This window comes from Pteropus alecto, unplaced genomic scaffold, assembly GCF_000325575.1.
Source record: "Pteropus alecto unplaced genomic scaffold, ASM32557v1 scaffold152, whole genome shotgun sequence".
NCBI classification, from domain to species: Eukaryota; Metazoa; Chordata; class Mammalia; order Chiroptera; family Pteropodidae; genus Pteropus; species Pteropus alecto.
Genome location: NW_006432227.1, coordinates 5806063 through 5820601, shown reverse-complemented (window position 1 = coordinate 5820601; position 14539 = coordinate 5806063). Strand labels below are relative to the sequence as shown.

The 14539-nt window shown below is 32.0% G+C and overlaps 1 protein-coding gene across 1 annotated transcript in view; it reads right to left on the bottom strand.

Annotated features, from left to right (window-relative positions):
- LOC102896762 (cadherin-10) overlaps nt 1–14539 on the bottom strand; it is a 135613-nt gene that overhangs the window by 75143 nt on the left and 45931 nt on the right. Inside the window, exon 2 of the mRNA XM_006907117.3 lies at nt 3267–3621. Coding sequence (XP_006907179.1) covers nt 3267–3497 — 231 coding nt within the window. The 5' untranslated portion in view covers nt 3498–3621. The remainder of the gene's footprint in view (nt 1–3266; nt 3622–14539) is intronic.

Here is a 14539-nt window from a genome sequence, read left to right as displayed (position 1 = left end):
TTAAAACCCTTTGCTAAGGAAGGTGATAAATGAGGAGTAGGTATCTTCTTGTATATAGAAAATTTTTAAAAGGTCAATATTGTGATTATCTTGCTAAAAATAAAAGGAGATCTTAAACCTAATATATTTGGTTTAGAATGTATTTTATAGAATTATTTAAATGAAAATGCTTCTTATTCATTGTGAGCTTAAGAAAAATGCTTTGAGTTCATTATTGGTTGTATCGGTATCTTAGTGGTTGGTATTGGTATCTTGGTATCTCAGAGTTGTGATGGTGACAAGTTCCTAGGCTTCTTCTTTGTCTCTATCTCACTCTTTATTTATTCTTTTTTTTTTTCTAAATGGATTTTTAAATACTCATACTGTGCATTTAATATGATGCAATCATATTAAAAAGAAATCTCTCTCTATAAATATATATGTTAAATATATATAAAAGTTAGTTAATTTAACCATTGAGAAAATTAGTGGCAGAAACAAGGTTATGTCCTTGGTCTTCTGATTGGCAGTTATACACTTTTTCTAAGGTTCCCTCAGCTTAACTCAATGAGAAATCAAGGTGTTTTTTCCCTTTGTTTTAACTCTTAAAACAGTAATGGGTTTTCTTCTGAGAAGTTATATGCCATTCATTCTTAATAGGATTTGGTTGGCTAATTGGTATTTTGAAATTTTTCTCCCACTTCATGCAATTGCTTTTTAGTCCTGTCCTCACTCCACCAGTATAATTCTCTCCACTATCCCTATTGTGAGCTCCCAATATATTTCTCATTACAATGGAGTGTTACCACTATATTCCTATATGTAAATGGGACATGTATTACTTCTATGCCTAAACTAACCTAGAGACATTGAATCACTTACCATCAATATCACATGCCTACTCTAAAAGAAGTAAAAAGTGGAAGTAAAATTTCTTAAAGAAGGAAGAATATGTAACAAATTCATTATAAGTAATGTTGGAAAAACTATTCAGCGTATTTTAAAATTTTTGTACTTTACAAAGAAAAAGTATCTTAGCCTCAGCTTAAGTTCATTACAATGTATTTTTATTGAAATAGTCTATATTGCATGTTGCCTTTCTGGCATATACAAATTTATATATCAAAAATAAGGTTTTTAATTGTGAAAGTTATTAATGCAATAAAAATACTTAATAATAAGTAATTAATAGAGGTATATTTTATACTATAGACAAGGGAGATTTTAAAATAGTTATTCACAGGTCATGACATGAATAAATGATAGAAATACAAAATGGATTTGAAATATAAGCTAAAAATAGATACCATGTACATTAGAAGTAAACTCAGAGCTACAGCATCTAATATATTTCTGTTAATCCAGTAGGTAAGCACATACTATACAGAAAAGAACTGGTGAAACCATGTCATAAATTATGCCTGTGCCCATTTAGATTTTCTGATTTGCTTTTATAGAGCAGAGTAAGGAAGAATAAAGTTTGAGCTGTCTATCAAGATGCATATATCTGAAGTATTTACCAGCTTTAATTGCTTATATGATTTAAAATTCTAGACTAGTTTTTCCTACCAAAGAACCAACTGGTATCAGATGACTCTGGGAATCAAATTCAATACAAATCAGGTCAATTTAATCAACTAAATATTAAGCTCTTCTCTAAGAGCTAGAAACAAAAAGCAATATAAAGTTCTTGATTTCAATGTATCATATTCTTTGGAGAGAGAACAAATGAAAATACCTAAGAAGCAGCTTGTTCATCATGAGAGAGTACATAATGTAAGGATAATTAAATTTACTATCATTTATTAAATCCTCATTAAGGACTAGATGAAGGAAAATAGATACAAAGAAGCAAATAACTGCTATGTCCAGGAAGAACCAAAAAAATATTTATAGTTTCTATGGTTCAGGTTTCTATTATTATATTTTCATGTGATTGGTTTCATAAACTAAAATTTGTCTATTGCAGCAACCATAAAATTTACCTGAACTTTCTGATCATTCAATCAATCAGATGAGGCCTGTGATAAGTCTGCTTCTGTGTGATTTCTATAAATATTGCTCAGGTTGCTGTTTCTTTTCCTTCCCTTTCTACTCAACATGACATTTAATTTTTAATGTCACCTTTCCCATATTGCCAGACATTTTAAAAAAACTGAAATAATTAGAACTTAAAAAAACATATCAAAGTGCTTTAAAATCAATGAACATGTATTCTCTCAAAAATAGTTTTTCTTACAACAAAAATTTTTAGCACTTAATAATTTGGATGACGCTATTAAAGTGTAGGTTAATGCAAAGGTCACCAACACAATAATGTATCCATCATAATTTTATAGTGTTAACATATGACACATTAGCATGTGATTATATGTTTTCCTTTTGATAGTGTGTTTAACCTCTCTTTTTTCCTTGACATATTTTCATAGACTGTCTATAAAAATAGTAACCCTAACTATTAAAATGAATTCTTTCTTAAGACATGATCTAACTTCAATTAGATTCAAATAGTGACAAGAAAGAAAATTGGAAATTAATACAATGCAGTGTATAAAAGCATTTACTGTTACAGTAATGGTATGTCACATTTCTCATTCCATTCCCAACCACAACTAATTTTCCTTGCTATCTTTTATAATCAAATAGAATAAATAACTTGTCTTTGTCCACATTATACCACAATAAGTAAACTACTTTTACCTGCTTGTCTTCCTATTTATTTTTCCCTTACATAAATGTATCCATTGTGGGATTTAAGAAAAATAAATAACACACATATCTGGAATGTTTTTTTTTTAATAAATAAGCAAATTTTTTTGGCCTTAGGTCATATTTTTAATGATATTTGCTTTCTCATTCTGTAGAATATTAAACAACTTTTAAACATGTATTTTATTCCTTATTGAGGTCAACAGCAATGTGAACAGTAAATGTAATTCATATATTATTTGTATATGCATTGTCATTTAATTGACTATAATGACATACAGTTTTCTCACTATCATTGATTTCTAACTTTAAATTCTAAAATTGGAACTTTTAGTACTTCTTTAATCCATGAGTTAGTAGACAGAATTAATTCTAGTAAATGAATTCCTATCTTTATCATGCTATATTCATTCACTCCATAGTTTTTTAAAATTATAATTTGTATTCCATAAACAAAAATTGCTTTAGGAATATTTGGAAAATCAAATTAATAAAGACCGATGGCCTTAATGATCTTCAAATTGTCTAAGACATATAAGGAAAGAATCTAAATATTTGCCATTTCCATGCAGACTTACCTTTCCAACGTATTGATAATCAGATCCTGTATATTCCTCCAATAAGAAAAATTGATTCCACATCCAACCACGTTTTTGACGATGTAGAATTTTGCCATCACTCCTAGGTACGCGTGGGCCTAAAATTCTTTGCTGGGGCACAGGAGTCCTTCTGAACATTATCTCTGGAGAACAGAAATGTGGCAGGCATACCCAGAGTAGAAACAGTAGCAAAAATTGATATATTGTCATAGTTCACTTCTTGAAAATTCTCAGTGTGGATGAAGAGAAAGCAGTCTATTTTATTGCGTTGAATTTTACTGTGTTTCAACTGGTTTCCAACATTTCATCAATATTTTGGACATGTTTCCAAAAGCTTCAAAAAAATAAAAATAAAAAAAGTCAGTTGATAACATCATGAATGTTACCTGCCACTTTAAATTTAATGTGATGAAGACTAATTAATACTAGCAACCAAAATATTTACTTTCTCTCTTTTATATAAAATAATGATTAGTTTTAGGAAACATTAGTTGTCTAATAACATGTCTACAATTGAAGAAAAGATAATGGTAAATAATTTCTTTCAAATACATTCTAAAGAAGAAACGCATTAAGCTTTTACTTCTCTTTTTCTTCGGGCACTTGAACAGTTTTCAGAAATTATAATATCTACATAGAGTGGAGATTTGGTTACTTTTGCATGTTGATATTTCCAGAGTAATTTAACATAAATTAAAACATTATAAACAAAACGGCTATTTAAATAAACTATAGAAAACATGTGTGTTGTGCAATGCAATGATACTTAAGTGTTTTTTAAACAGCAGCACAGTTTCTTCAAATGTGATCCTGCTCAGAGATAAAAGTAACGCCAAAAACAAAAACAAAATAGTAGCATCTTTGGCTGAAGACCTCACCTCTCTTCCCATTAAATTGGTCTGTGAAACACCTAGAATTTCATAAAATATATACTAATAAAATCACTACTCAGCAAATCTACTTATAATTAATTCTATTGTTTAGAAGGATTTAATCATGCTGTCAGTTATACCCTTGATATGTGTGGGAAATCTGTCCACTTCTAATCACGGCCACTCCCTTCCAGTCTAGAACTCCAAGATGCCCAGACTGCTCTCCACCTCCCTTCCCGCACTTATTTTATCAACAAAATATCCCAGGTAATCCCATTAAAATGTAAGTCAGATCATGTCGCTTGTTTGCACAAAACATTTCAATGACTTTTCATCTCACTTTGATAAAGACCCAATATTTTGAAAACGACCTCATCTTCTGTACTTGGATTCATGAATGCTGGTCATGTTCTGACTTCACGTTTTACCTCAAAACCCCCCTACTCACTCCCCTAGATCGACACCTTTCCAAAGTGTTCTTTTTATTTCACCTTGCAACACATGTCATATGCGCCTCTCCTCATACAGGTCTTTTCTACTTGTTCCCTCTGCCTAGAATGCTTTTCCCTGTTGATATCAACTTCAGGAGACCCCTTGCTTCCTTTAGGTAATTTTTGAAACCACCCCTAACATATCATATATACTAATATACTACATGTGCTTTATTTCTTTATTGTGTATATATTCTGTCTGCCTGCTATGATCCCATGATGGAGACTCTGCTCTTTCTTTGCTATTATTTTCACAATGCCTAGAACAGAATCTTATACCTAGTAGGTACTCAATAAATGCTTTGATTGAATGAATGAATGAATTATACATTGATTCAAACATGAGTAGCATTACTTACTCTTTGTAGTTATCTCCAAACATTTATGTATGGAAATATATATTTTAAAATTATAATTAATTTTATTTTTCATTTATATTATTATTAGAATATTTTTATTAAAATTTTTCAATTTATTTTTTGCTGTTATTGTTCTCTGCTAGGCATGAATTTTATTTTAGGATGTGATAAAATATTTGATATAAAAAAGTGGTTTGGGGACTGAAAGGATTGCATTCCACTTCCCTCATATGGCAATGCATTCTAAGTACTCCAGCACTGACATTTACGCTTTCATCCACAATGATTTGTAAGCAATCTGTTTTCTTTTTTGTTTTATTATTAAGAAGATTTAAAGGTTAATGCAAACATGCTTTAGAAATAAGATTAATGGTGAAACAGTATTTCTCTTGAGTGTATTAAATGACAGTGGAGCTTTCCACAGCATGTGAAGCATACAACATGACAGATGTAAACTGTATTAAAACACATCGTGTAATGCTATACTTGGAGTATAGAAATTATCTGATGCACAAAATGGTTTTACATCACAAAGCACTAACTTTACACAAACTCAAATTGATTAGATTATATGTGATAAAACCATTTACCACAATGATGTTTGTCTTTTAACAAGCTTTATCAGGACACGTTAGATATTATTTTCCAGAAATCTACACTGATCCTAAGAGTTAAAAGAGAGTTTGTATAATTCGGGATGTCTGCTCTCTGCTAAAAAAGCTTTGAAACCTATTGAAGCAACAGTCGCTCCTCTCTTATCTCTCTTTTTTTTTTCATTTTAAAGATATTTGCCAGCAACTCTATGCTATAACTGTCATCATTTTCAATACAATTATAACTTTATCTATTATTTTATAAGCTTAAGTGCCAGTATTTTCGGGAAGGAGTAGGCAGATACTGTATCTGTAAAAGTTGTTAGTAAATAATTGGAACTCCACATATGCGTGGAATCTTTTTTTCATTATTGTTCTCGTTTCTATTATTTAATGATACATTTAATACTGATTTAAGATCATTAAAATATGTTTAAAATATATTTTACATAGGTATCATTTGATAAAACCATTACGATGACAATATTTAATAAAAATAAGCAAAACAAAAGTTTTCCATTTTGATTAATTTGATTTATAATTTTTTCTTTAACAGATTGGGCCTAATTTCAGGTCAAAAAGATTTTCTCTTATTTTTTTTTTATAGTTTGAGAGTCTTAGTTCATACATTATATCTATGGTCCATTTTGAATTATGCTTGGTATATGGTGCAAGATATGAATTGACGTTCTTTGTTTTGCTTATGAATATCCAATTGCTCCAGAATCAGTTGTTGAAAAGCCCATTCTTTCTTCACTGAATTGCCTTTGCACTTTCATCAAAAATCAGTTGTTTATATATGTGTGGGTCTTTTATTGGACTTTCTTGTCTATTTTATTCATCTATTTCTCTATATTTATACCAATAGCACAGTCTTGATGACTATAATTTATGTCTTAAAATTGAATAATGCTAGTCCTCCAACTTTGGTCTTTTAAAAAACTGGTTATTTTAGGTCTTTTTCATTTTCCATTTAATTTTTATAATTACCTTGCAATTTATATATAAAAGCCTGTGGGAGTTTCGATTGGGATTGCATAAATCTTTGGATCAATTTGGGGAAAATGGACATCACAGCAACATTGACTCTTCTGACCTATGACTTCTATGTATCTCTACATTACTGAGTTCTTCTGTAGCGTTTCATAAATTTCAGGATACAGGTCTTGCTGAACTCTTTTTAGATCCATAGAAGCTGAGAAAACTCTGGGCAAACCACTGCTCCCAAGATTGGAGAGACAGACCGGTGGATAGAGGGAAGCCTGATTTACCAGCATAGACTCATGAGCGAAAACCACCCTAGAACCTGTAATGGGGTAGGAAACCTGAACTGCAATTGATAAAGTTGCTGGAGGCTCAGTGCACACAACTCTGAAGGTTACTAATTCCAAGGGATCTAGATAGAGTAGGGCTCAATATGTGAGATTTACCTGCAGGAGCTCAACTTGGTTTCCACAGTAAATATCTGAGAAAAACCCCTGTGCTTCTGACAAGGGGAAGGGGAAAAGAAACACTCGGATCATTGTTCACAATGAGGCTTGCCATCAGGAGAAACTAGCTCACCAGAGCCCCCTCTTGCCATCCTGCCCCAAGTAAGGAAGGAGAAAAACTGAGAAACACTTGTGAGGACCACAGTCCAGAAGCCAGGCTCATTGAAAGACGGTTGTGTTAATCACAGGCTATGAATGCTTCTCCTGTTCCCACACACCTTAGCCTCCTGCTACTAAAGGACCATTGCAGCAGTTCCGTTTCCCAGCACATCGAGTCTGGCGACCAAAAAAAAAAAAAAAAATTGCAAGGCTTTTTTGTACTAAAAGGAGAAAAGCACACATTGAAGAGACAGAGCAAGCATCAGAACCAGACCTGGCAGAGACGCTGGCATTATCGGACTGGGAATTAAAGCAGCTGTGATTAATGTTGTCAGGGTTCTAATGAATAAGGTAGACAGCATGGTAGAACAGATGGACAATGTAAGCAGAGAAATGAAAACCCTAAGAAAAAATTAAACGGAAAAAAACAGATAATGGAACAAATAACAGAAATGAAGATCACCTGTGACACGTTTGTTAGTATAACAGGCATGGCTGAATAAAGAGTGTGAGGACATAACACTAGAATCTTCAACAACTTACACATTCACTCTTATACATTAGTCCAAACCCATAGAATGTATACCAAGGTAAACTATGTACTTTGGGTGATAATGCTGTGTCATTGTAGGGTCTTCCTTGTTAAAAAGAAGAAAAGAAAAAGTACCACATTGATAATGAGAGACTATACATCTTTTGGGGGAGTAGGTGTATGGGAATTCTCTGTACCTTTTCATTTTTCTTGGAAACCTAAAACTGTTCTTAAAAAATAAACAATCAATAAATAAAAAAATGAAATAAAAATAAAAATAGGAAATTATATGAAATAAACTATTTGTCCAAAGGTTAATCTTTCCTAGGTATGGTCTATGTAGCTAAAGCCTATTAATTAGCCTTTTCAAAATTTTGCTTCTCCATTATAAATACCAGAAATAATCATTCTTCTAGTAGACTGACTCAAAATACAGACCATCTTTGATACTTCCATTTGACCTGATACACCTCTTAAATCATCCATCAATATATCCCCTTGCTTTTGTTTTATTCTTTCACGGCTCTCAGCTCTTTTTTTCTTCCTATTCTTTGTGCTACCACAGAATTTTAAATCATCATCATTTCATGCAAAAGAGTGTATAATATCTACTAACAGGTTTTCTTAACCTTAATCTGTCTTATTTAAAATATATCCTACGGGGTGTTAGGTAAATTAATTTTCCAAAATCTACTTCATCAAGACCAAAATCAATTAAAATTTTTAAATACGTCTACTACTGAGAAGATAACATCTGAACTTTTAGTTCATTGCAATATTTGAAACCAGATGATTTAAAAAAATTATTTTACATTATACACAATTATTTACTTATTAAGTCCAAAGTCTGGCCTCTGGACTGTGGGTCTCACAAGAGTTTCTCAGCTGTTCAAACCTGACATGTAACTTCTTATGTGTATAAACTACTCCTCCATTAATATATAATTCCAAATCATGTCTAGGTGATTATATTTTATTGAATTTTCCTCACTAGTTAATAGCATGCTGTTGTGTATATATGTGTATAAATAAACATTTCTTGAATTAAGTAATTAGTATGTTTCAAAAACAATCTGTCTGAATAGGTTGACTATTAATGGTGAAAAATAAAAGCTAAATTTTAGAGTATGAAAATATTATGTAAGGGAGATGTACTTGTTTGAAATTGTAAACAGAGCTATAATTAGAAGGAATCAAGTGGGTTGAGAATACAGTTAAATATCTCCTGGAATAAAAATGCAAAAAAACTGATGAAATTCTATATTGTTAATTCCCAGTTTGTAAATTTCATTTTCAAGAAATTCTTTCAAAACCACATTTCCTTACTTTACATTCAAAAATAATTTAATATGAAAATTACGTGAAGTTCAAGAATGATTAAAGAGATGCCTTAGCATGCTTCATTCTGTAATTCTTTAGTCCAGTGTTTCTCAAATTTTAATATATATTCACATCTCCTGGGCTCTTGTTTAAATACCTATGTTCTCATTCAACAAATTTGGGGTAGGGTATCAGATTCTGCATTTCTAACAAGCTCTCCTGTGACGCCAGTGAAGCTGGACCACATACTTTGAATAGCAAATTTGTAGACCTCTCCAAACCCAAAATCATCTTTGGAATGTGTTTAGGACTTTTTTTCTGTTTAGTGACTCACAGCTCAGGTATATATATAGCCTATTACACTGATGGGGAAATAAAATATAAAATGACTACTGTGGAAAGATCAGAACAGTATTCCTAAATAATCAGTCTTTTTCCAGAATTTTGTTTTTGAACCAGAAGAATCTTTCTGATTCAGGTCAGGCCACACTACAACAATTATTCTCCTGATTATACTACAAACTGTTTTTTCCTTTATATGTACATTTTAAAGGATTTGTCTCACTAAATCTTATTTTATTTTTACAAACACAGAGCCTTCATTATTCTTCTGAAATACTTATTGTTTTCCCCCATAACGTTCTACTACTACTACTACTACTACTACTACTATTACTACTACTACTATTATTATTATTATTATTATTATTATTGGAAGTATTGGAAGCCAAGGATAAACCACAGAATATAATAGGCATTTTGACACATCTCAATTATTAATTAAATTTCCACACATCACAGGTGATCAATTAAGCTGCAATCTATTTTTGGCTAATAAAAGGAATTAGTCATTCTTCAGTCAGTTGATTATGTTGATTACGATCTCAATGTACCAGCATTTTTTTCTTTAATTTTATCATTTATAATCATAATAGAAAATGCTAATGATTATTGAGATCAAATCTAAGCCTCTATGGATGAACAATTTTAATCGTTTAGAGTTTCATAGCACCAATACAGTCTAATGAAATTTCAACAGTGAGAAATAAAGGTACATTTTTCAGGTGTGTTTATACAATTAAAATGAGTCCGTGCATACTAAATACTTTTTTTTATGTGCTGATACCATTTTATGAATCCAGTATAAGGCAATATGTAAGATAATTAAATCAAAGCATTACACTAAGGACTCAAATAATATGAGCCCATATGCTTAATCATATTTTCCAAGAGTTCATTACACATTACCTACTGTGCTCTATTGTCGTAGAAAATATATAATTCTACATTTAATATTTATCACTCTATTTTAAGTAAGCATTTGCATAAGAATCTGTTTAGAATGTAAGTTTAAAGCAGAGTCTTATGTCTTGCATCCAACATTACTAATATTGGGATTTGCACAAAGTATTCAATAAATATTTTTGAATTTGATTGAATACTGTTATTTTTTCTAAAATATTTCAGTGAGAAAGAAGTTTGGTTCCTTTCTCGTCAAGGACCATTTACACCATTTTATGCTTATATCTTATTTATATATAACATCACAGAACTCACACAAGACACTAGTCAAATAGGCAATTAATACATAATAGCTAAATGAAATACACAACAAAAAGTTTTGCCAGTTTCAGATAAGTTATCAGATACAGCTAGGATCATTACCAGTGTAGAGAGAATTCCAAGAAGCTCTGATCCTTGCTATTCTTCTCAGATTAAAATTCCCCTTCAAGAAAACCATTTGAAATTAATTTTAGGCTACAGGAATGTAACCTGAACATCAACCAGTAATATATTTCTCTGGTTATAGTGTGTGCTAACAGCTTAACATGATAATTTGCAAAATCAAATATAACCCATAGAAGTTTGGGATGGTGAGTGAATAAAGCATATGGCAAGGATAAAAAGAAACATTAGTGAGTGAGATACATAACTTGATGTGGTCATTTTCTCTAAGATTCCTGCTAATAGGCTAAAAAATGGCACCCAAGTGCTCTTGCTCCTCTCTTGGCAGCCTTTTTAAATTTCAGTGGTGAGTGTAACAGTCCCAGATCCATGATCAAGTTAGCAATGCTAATACAGCTGTGACATTACACCTGCTGTTCCTGGAAGTCTCATTCTACTGTAGCTCGGATTCATTTCATTATGTGAAAATTGGTAGCAAGAATAGTCTCAGCAAGAACGCTCTCCTAACTTAAAGATGTTAGGATAAAAGCCATCTGGTACCCAATTTTCTTTGATCCAGGACTTGAGCTGCTTCTGAAAATCAGTGCGTGGAGAGATAGAGAGAGAGAGCTTGGGAGTTTCATTAGTAATTCCTACCTGGGATGGGGCAGGGGATTCATTCCTCATTTATTGCATTATTAGTAGAACATCAAGACAAAACATCCATAGCTGAAAGAATCCATTAAAGATAATTTCCATCCAGTTACTTCTATGAAGACCTTCTGTGCATATACTAATAGTGCATAAATAATCACTACACACTTTATAGTGGTCTGTTATGTGAATGTATAGAATATGCACTAAATAAGGATTAATTGTATTGAAAAATGTGTTGCTATTATACCTAAAGGTCAGAACTATATGTGACATTCATTTGTGAAAAAACAGTCAAAGGTACAAACATATGGATATATTATTGGCCATTAAAAATCTACTTAAAAGTATGAATATAATTATTACATGAGGATCAGCACAGTAATCATAAGACAGATCTTTGTGACACACATTAATGAGATGGTCAGGCTTAAATAAAAGAAGCAGAAAATCTTATCAGCAACAACTTTTTTATTTTAATTATGCTTCAATATTTGCACAATACTAAAGAGCCCATTTGTAGATAGCCTATCTTATCTCCATGTGGAGGCCCATTACCTGAAAAAGGATTAACTCCTAAAGTATGTATCTGTGGCCGAAATATAAAATTGGAATAGCATTGTGTTAGTCAAATTTCATCTTCTTGAGGGCAGAAAGCGAATAAATTGTAACTTATTTTCTATTTTTCATAATACTTGGCTCAATGCTGAATAGTACTTTTGTCATAGTTTTCAACTGAACTAAAAAGGCAAGACAAGATTTCTTTCTTTGCTTTCTCATATTTATTTTCGTATTAAATTCTTAAAGGTATTGATGCCTAAGTATAGACTCTAAACTTTAAGACATACTATTAGTTTTGTAAATACTTGAAGAATTAGGGTGAGCATTCCAACGAACTAGTTGTGCATCATTGTATGTGTGTGATATTTTTCACATATCTCAGTGGAATGTTTAGAATTTTCATTCTATAGATGGGATCATTGAGGCTCAGAATTTGTGCTCTCAGCAATATTTATGGAGCATGGAGCACTGTTTCTGCATCATAAGAATCTAAGATGACTAAGCTCAAATCTAAATTTAGGTCCAGCTTGTTACAATGTGGAGTCCAAATCATCTAATCCTACAGCCACAATTTCCTCTTAGCCATGACTGTGTTGTGACTTTCATGGGCCCTAAGCAGTTTGCCTTCATGCGCTTATATTTTGCAACTGCATTCACATAAAGACACATACAAAGCTCAGTTTTTCTTCTGATTTTTAAAGAAACATTTTCATGGGCCTCTCCCTAAAAATATTGAGGGCCCTAGCTCTGTGCTTACTCTGCCTAATAGAGAAATTGGTCCTGATCTTAGCAGCAAACATGTGATCGAGGACTTCTGAACTGAGCTTCAGAAATAAACTTTTTATACTATAACTTAATCTGACAGATAAGAAAACAGAGTAAGGTTATGTAATGTGCTCAGTCTCAAACAGTGTCATAACTAGAAATATAACTCAGGTCACCAGATTCCCCTTGCACTGTTGTGAAATGTTCTGCATAATTTAATAATAAGTCAATGTTATTACGATTAAAACTTACACTTTAATGCTCTTAGCTAGAAGACACTCAGGCTAGCTTCCAGTTTACTGAGCACAGATAAGATGGGCCCAGGGGAAGCAGGAGATTTCTGACATGAAGAATATGAATTAGAGATGACAGAAGTATTTGGACACCTATAGTAAGGTTCTGGGTAAAAAAAATATACATTTATTAAAAACATTCATGAAAACGTGTTTGGACATGTAAATGCCACAAATTACTTTTGACTTGAAACATATCATTGACATGTTAAATTTTAAGTATAAATTCTCTATTCAAGTCCTCTTGAGAACAAAGATTCAGTAGTTAATTTTTCTTGAGAATTGTGTCTTAAATGGAATTGGTTAAGGTTGTAATTTAATTCATAAAAAAAGATTTTAAAAATATTCTTAAAGAATCTGACCACATTTAGTACTCTGTGCTTCCTTCCCTCACTAACTTCATCCCTTGATTCTATCTCTATCCCTCACTATCAATCCCCTGCTTACACCTCCTGGAGTTTCAACTGAAATACAACTTTCCATCTTTCCTTGGAAAAATTTTATGACTGCTCAACTTCATGAAATTTTGGTCTTCATGTATATGTGTCTGACTTTTGTGTGTGTGTGTGTAGTTCAAACATCATGGGAAGAATCATTACCTTTATTTTTAACTTTTAGAGAGTATTAGAATTTATAAATCTGCTTCACTAAATCACTTGGTGCCCAAATCCAGTGTAGTACACACACACACACACACACACACCCTAAAAATCTACACTTATTGGAGATATTCAGGCATTAAAAGACATTATGCATTGCTTCCTGAAACAATTATACACTTAACAATCACTGTGGGAACTGGAAAAAAAAAACTGGAATAAGAATTTAGTGGATTAAGATCAGTGTAAGAAAGAAATTTTGGACCATTAAGACACAATCTATAAAATGTCATTCACTCAGTTAACTTCAAAATACTATTTTTCAAGCAGAATACTGCTCAACATTTGCTAGCTCCCTTGAAAGGTTGGTACACCTTCTGTATATATCTCCTCCGTGTATACATGATACCTTCCAAATTTCTGCATGGGAATACTTATCAAATGATGTTAAATCCTGACTTCTTGAATGTTCCTTCAAACATGCATTCTGCTTCTTGGGGAAAGGAATCCTTTCATTGCTGTGTGTCTGTGTGTGTGTGTGTGTGCGTGCGTGCGTGCGTACGTGTGTGTGTGTGTGTTAATAGAAAGAAGTATTACATAGCATGAATTTCCATTTGCGAGCATTTTAACTTATTTTCCTGCCTCCTACCACCTCTTAGGAAGGTGTAGTGGGGGTATATAGAAAACAAGAGCTTATTAAGACTGAGTTTTCTCACTTTCTTTTTCCATAGGTCAGCTTTGGAATGAGAATAAAGAGTCACAAAGACGGAATATGTCTCAAGTCTTAATTTTCTAGAATGGAAGCTTCCTATATTCATTCAAAATTTCTCCTGATTTTTTTGTAAACATGTCTATTCAGTGTTTTAAGCATACTCCATTGATCACTTTCATAACATATGTTGGATTACAGCAGTTTCATTTTATAATGAAACACTAAAACACTTGAATTATTTTTAAAT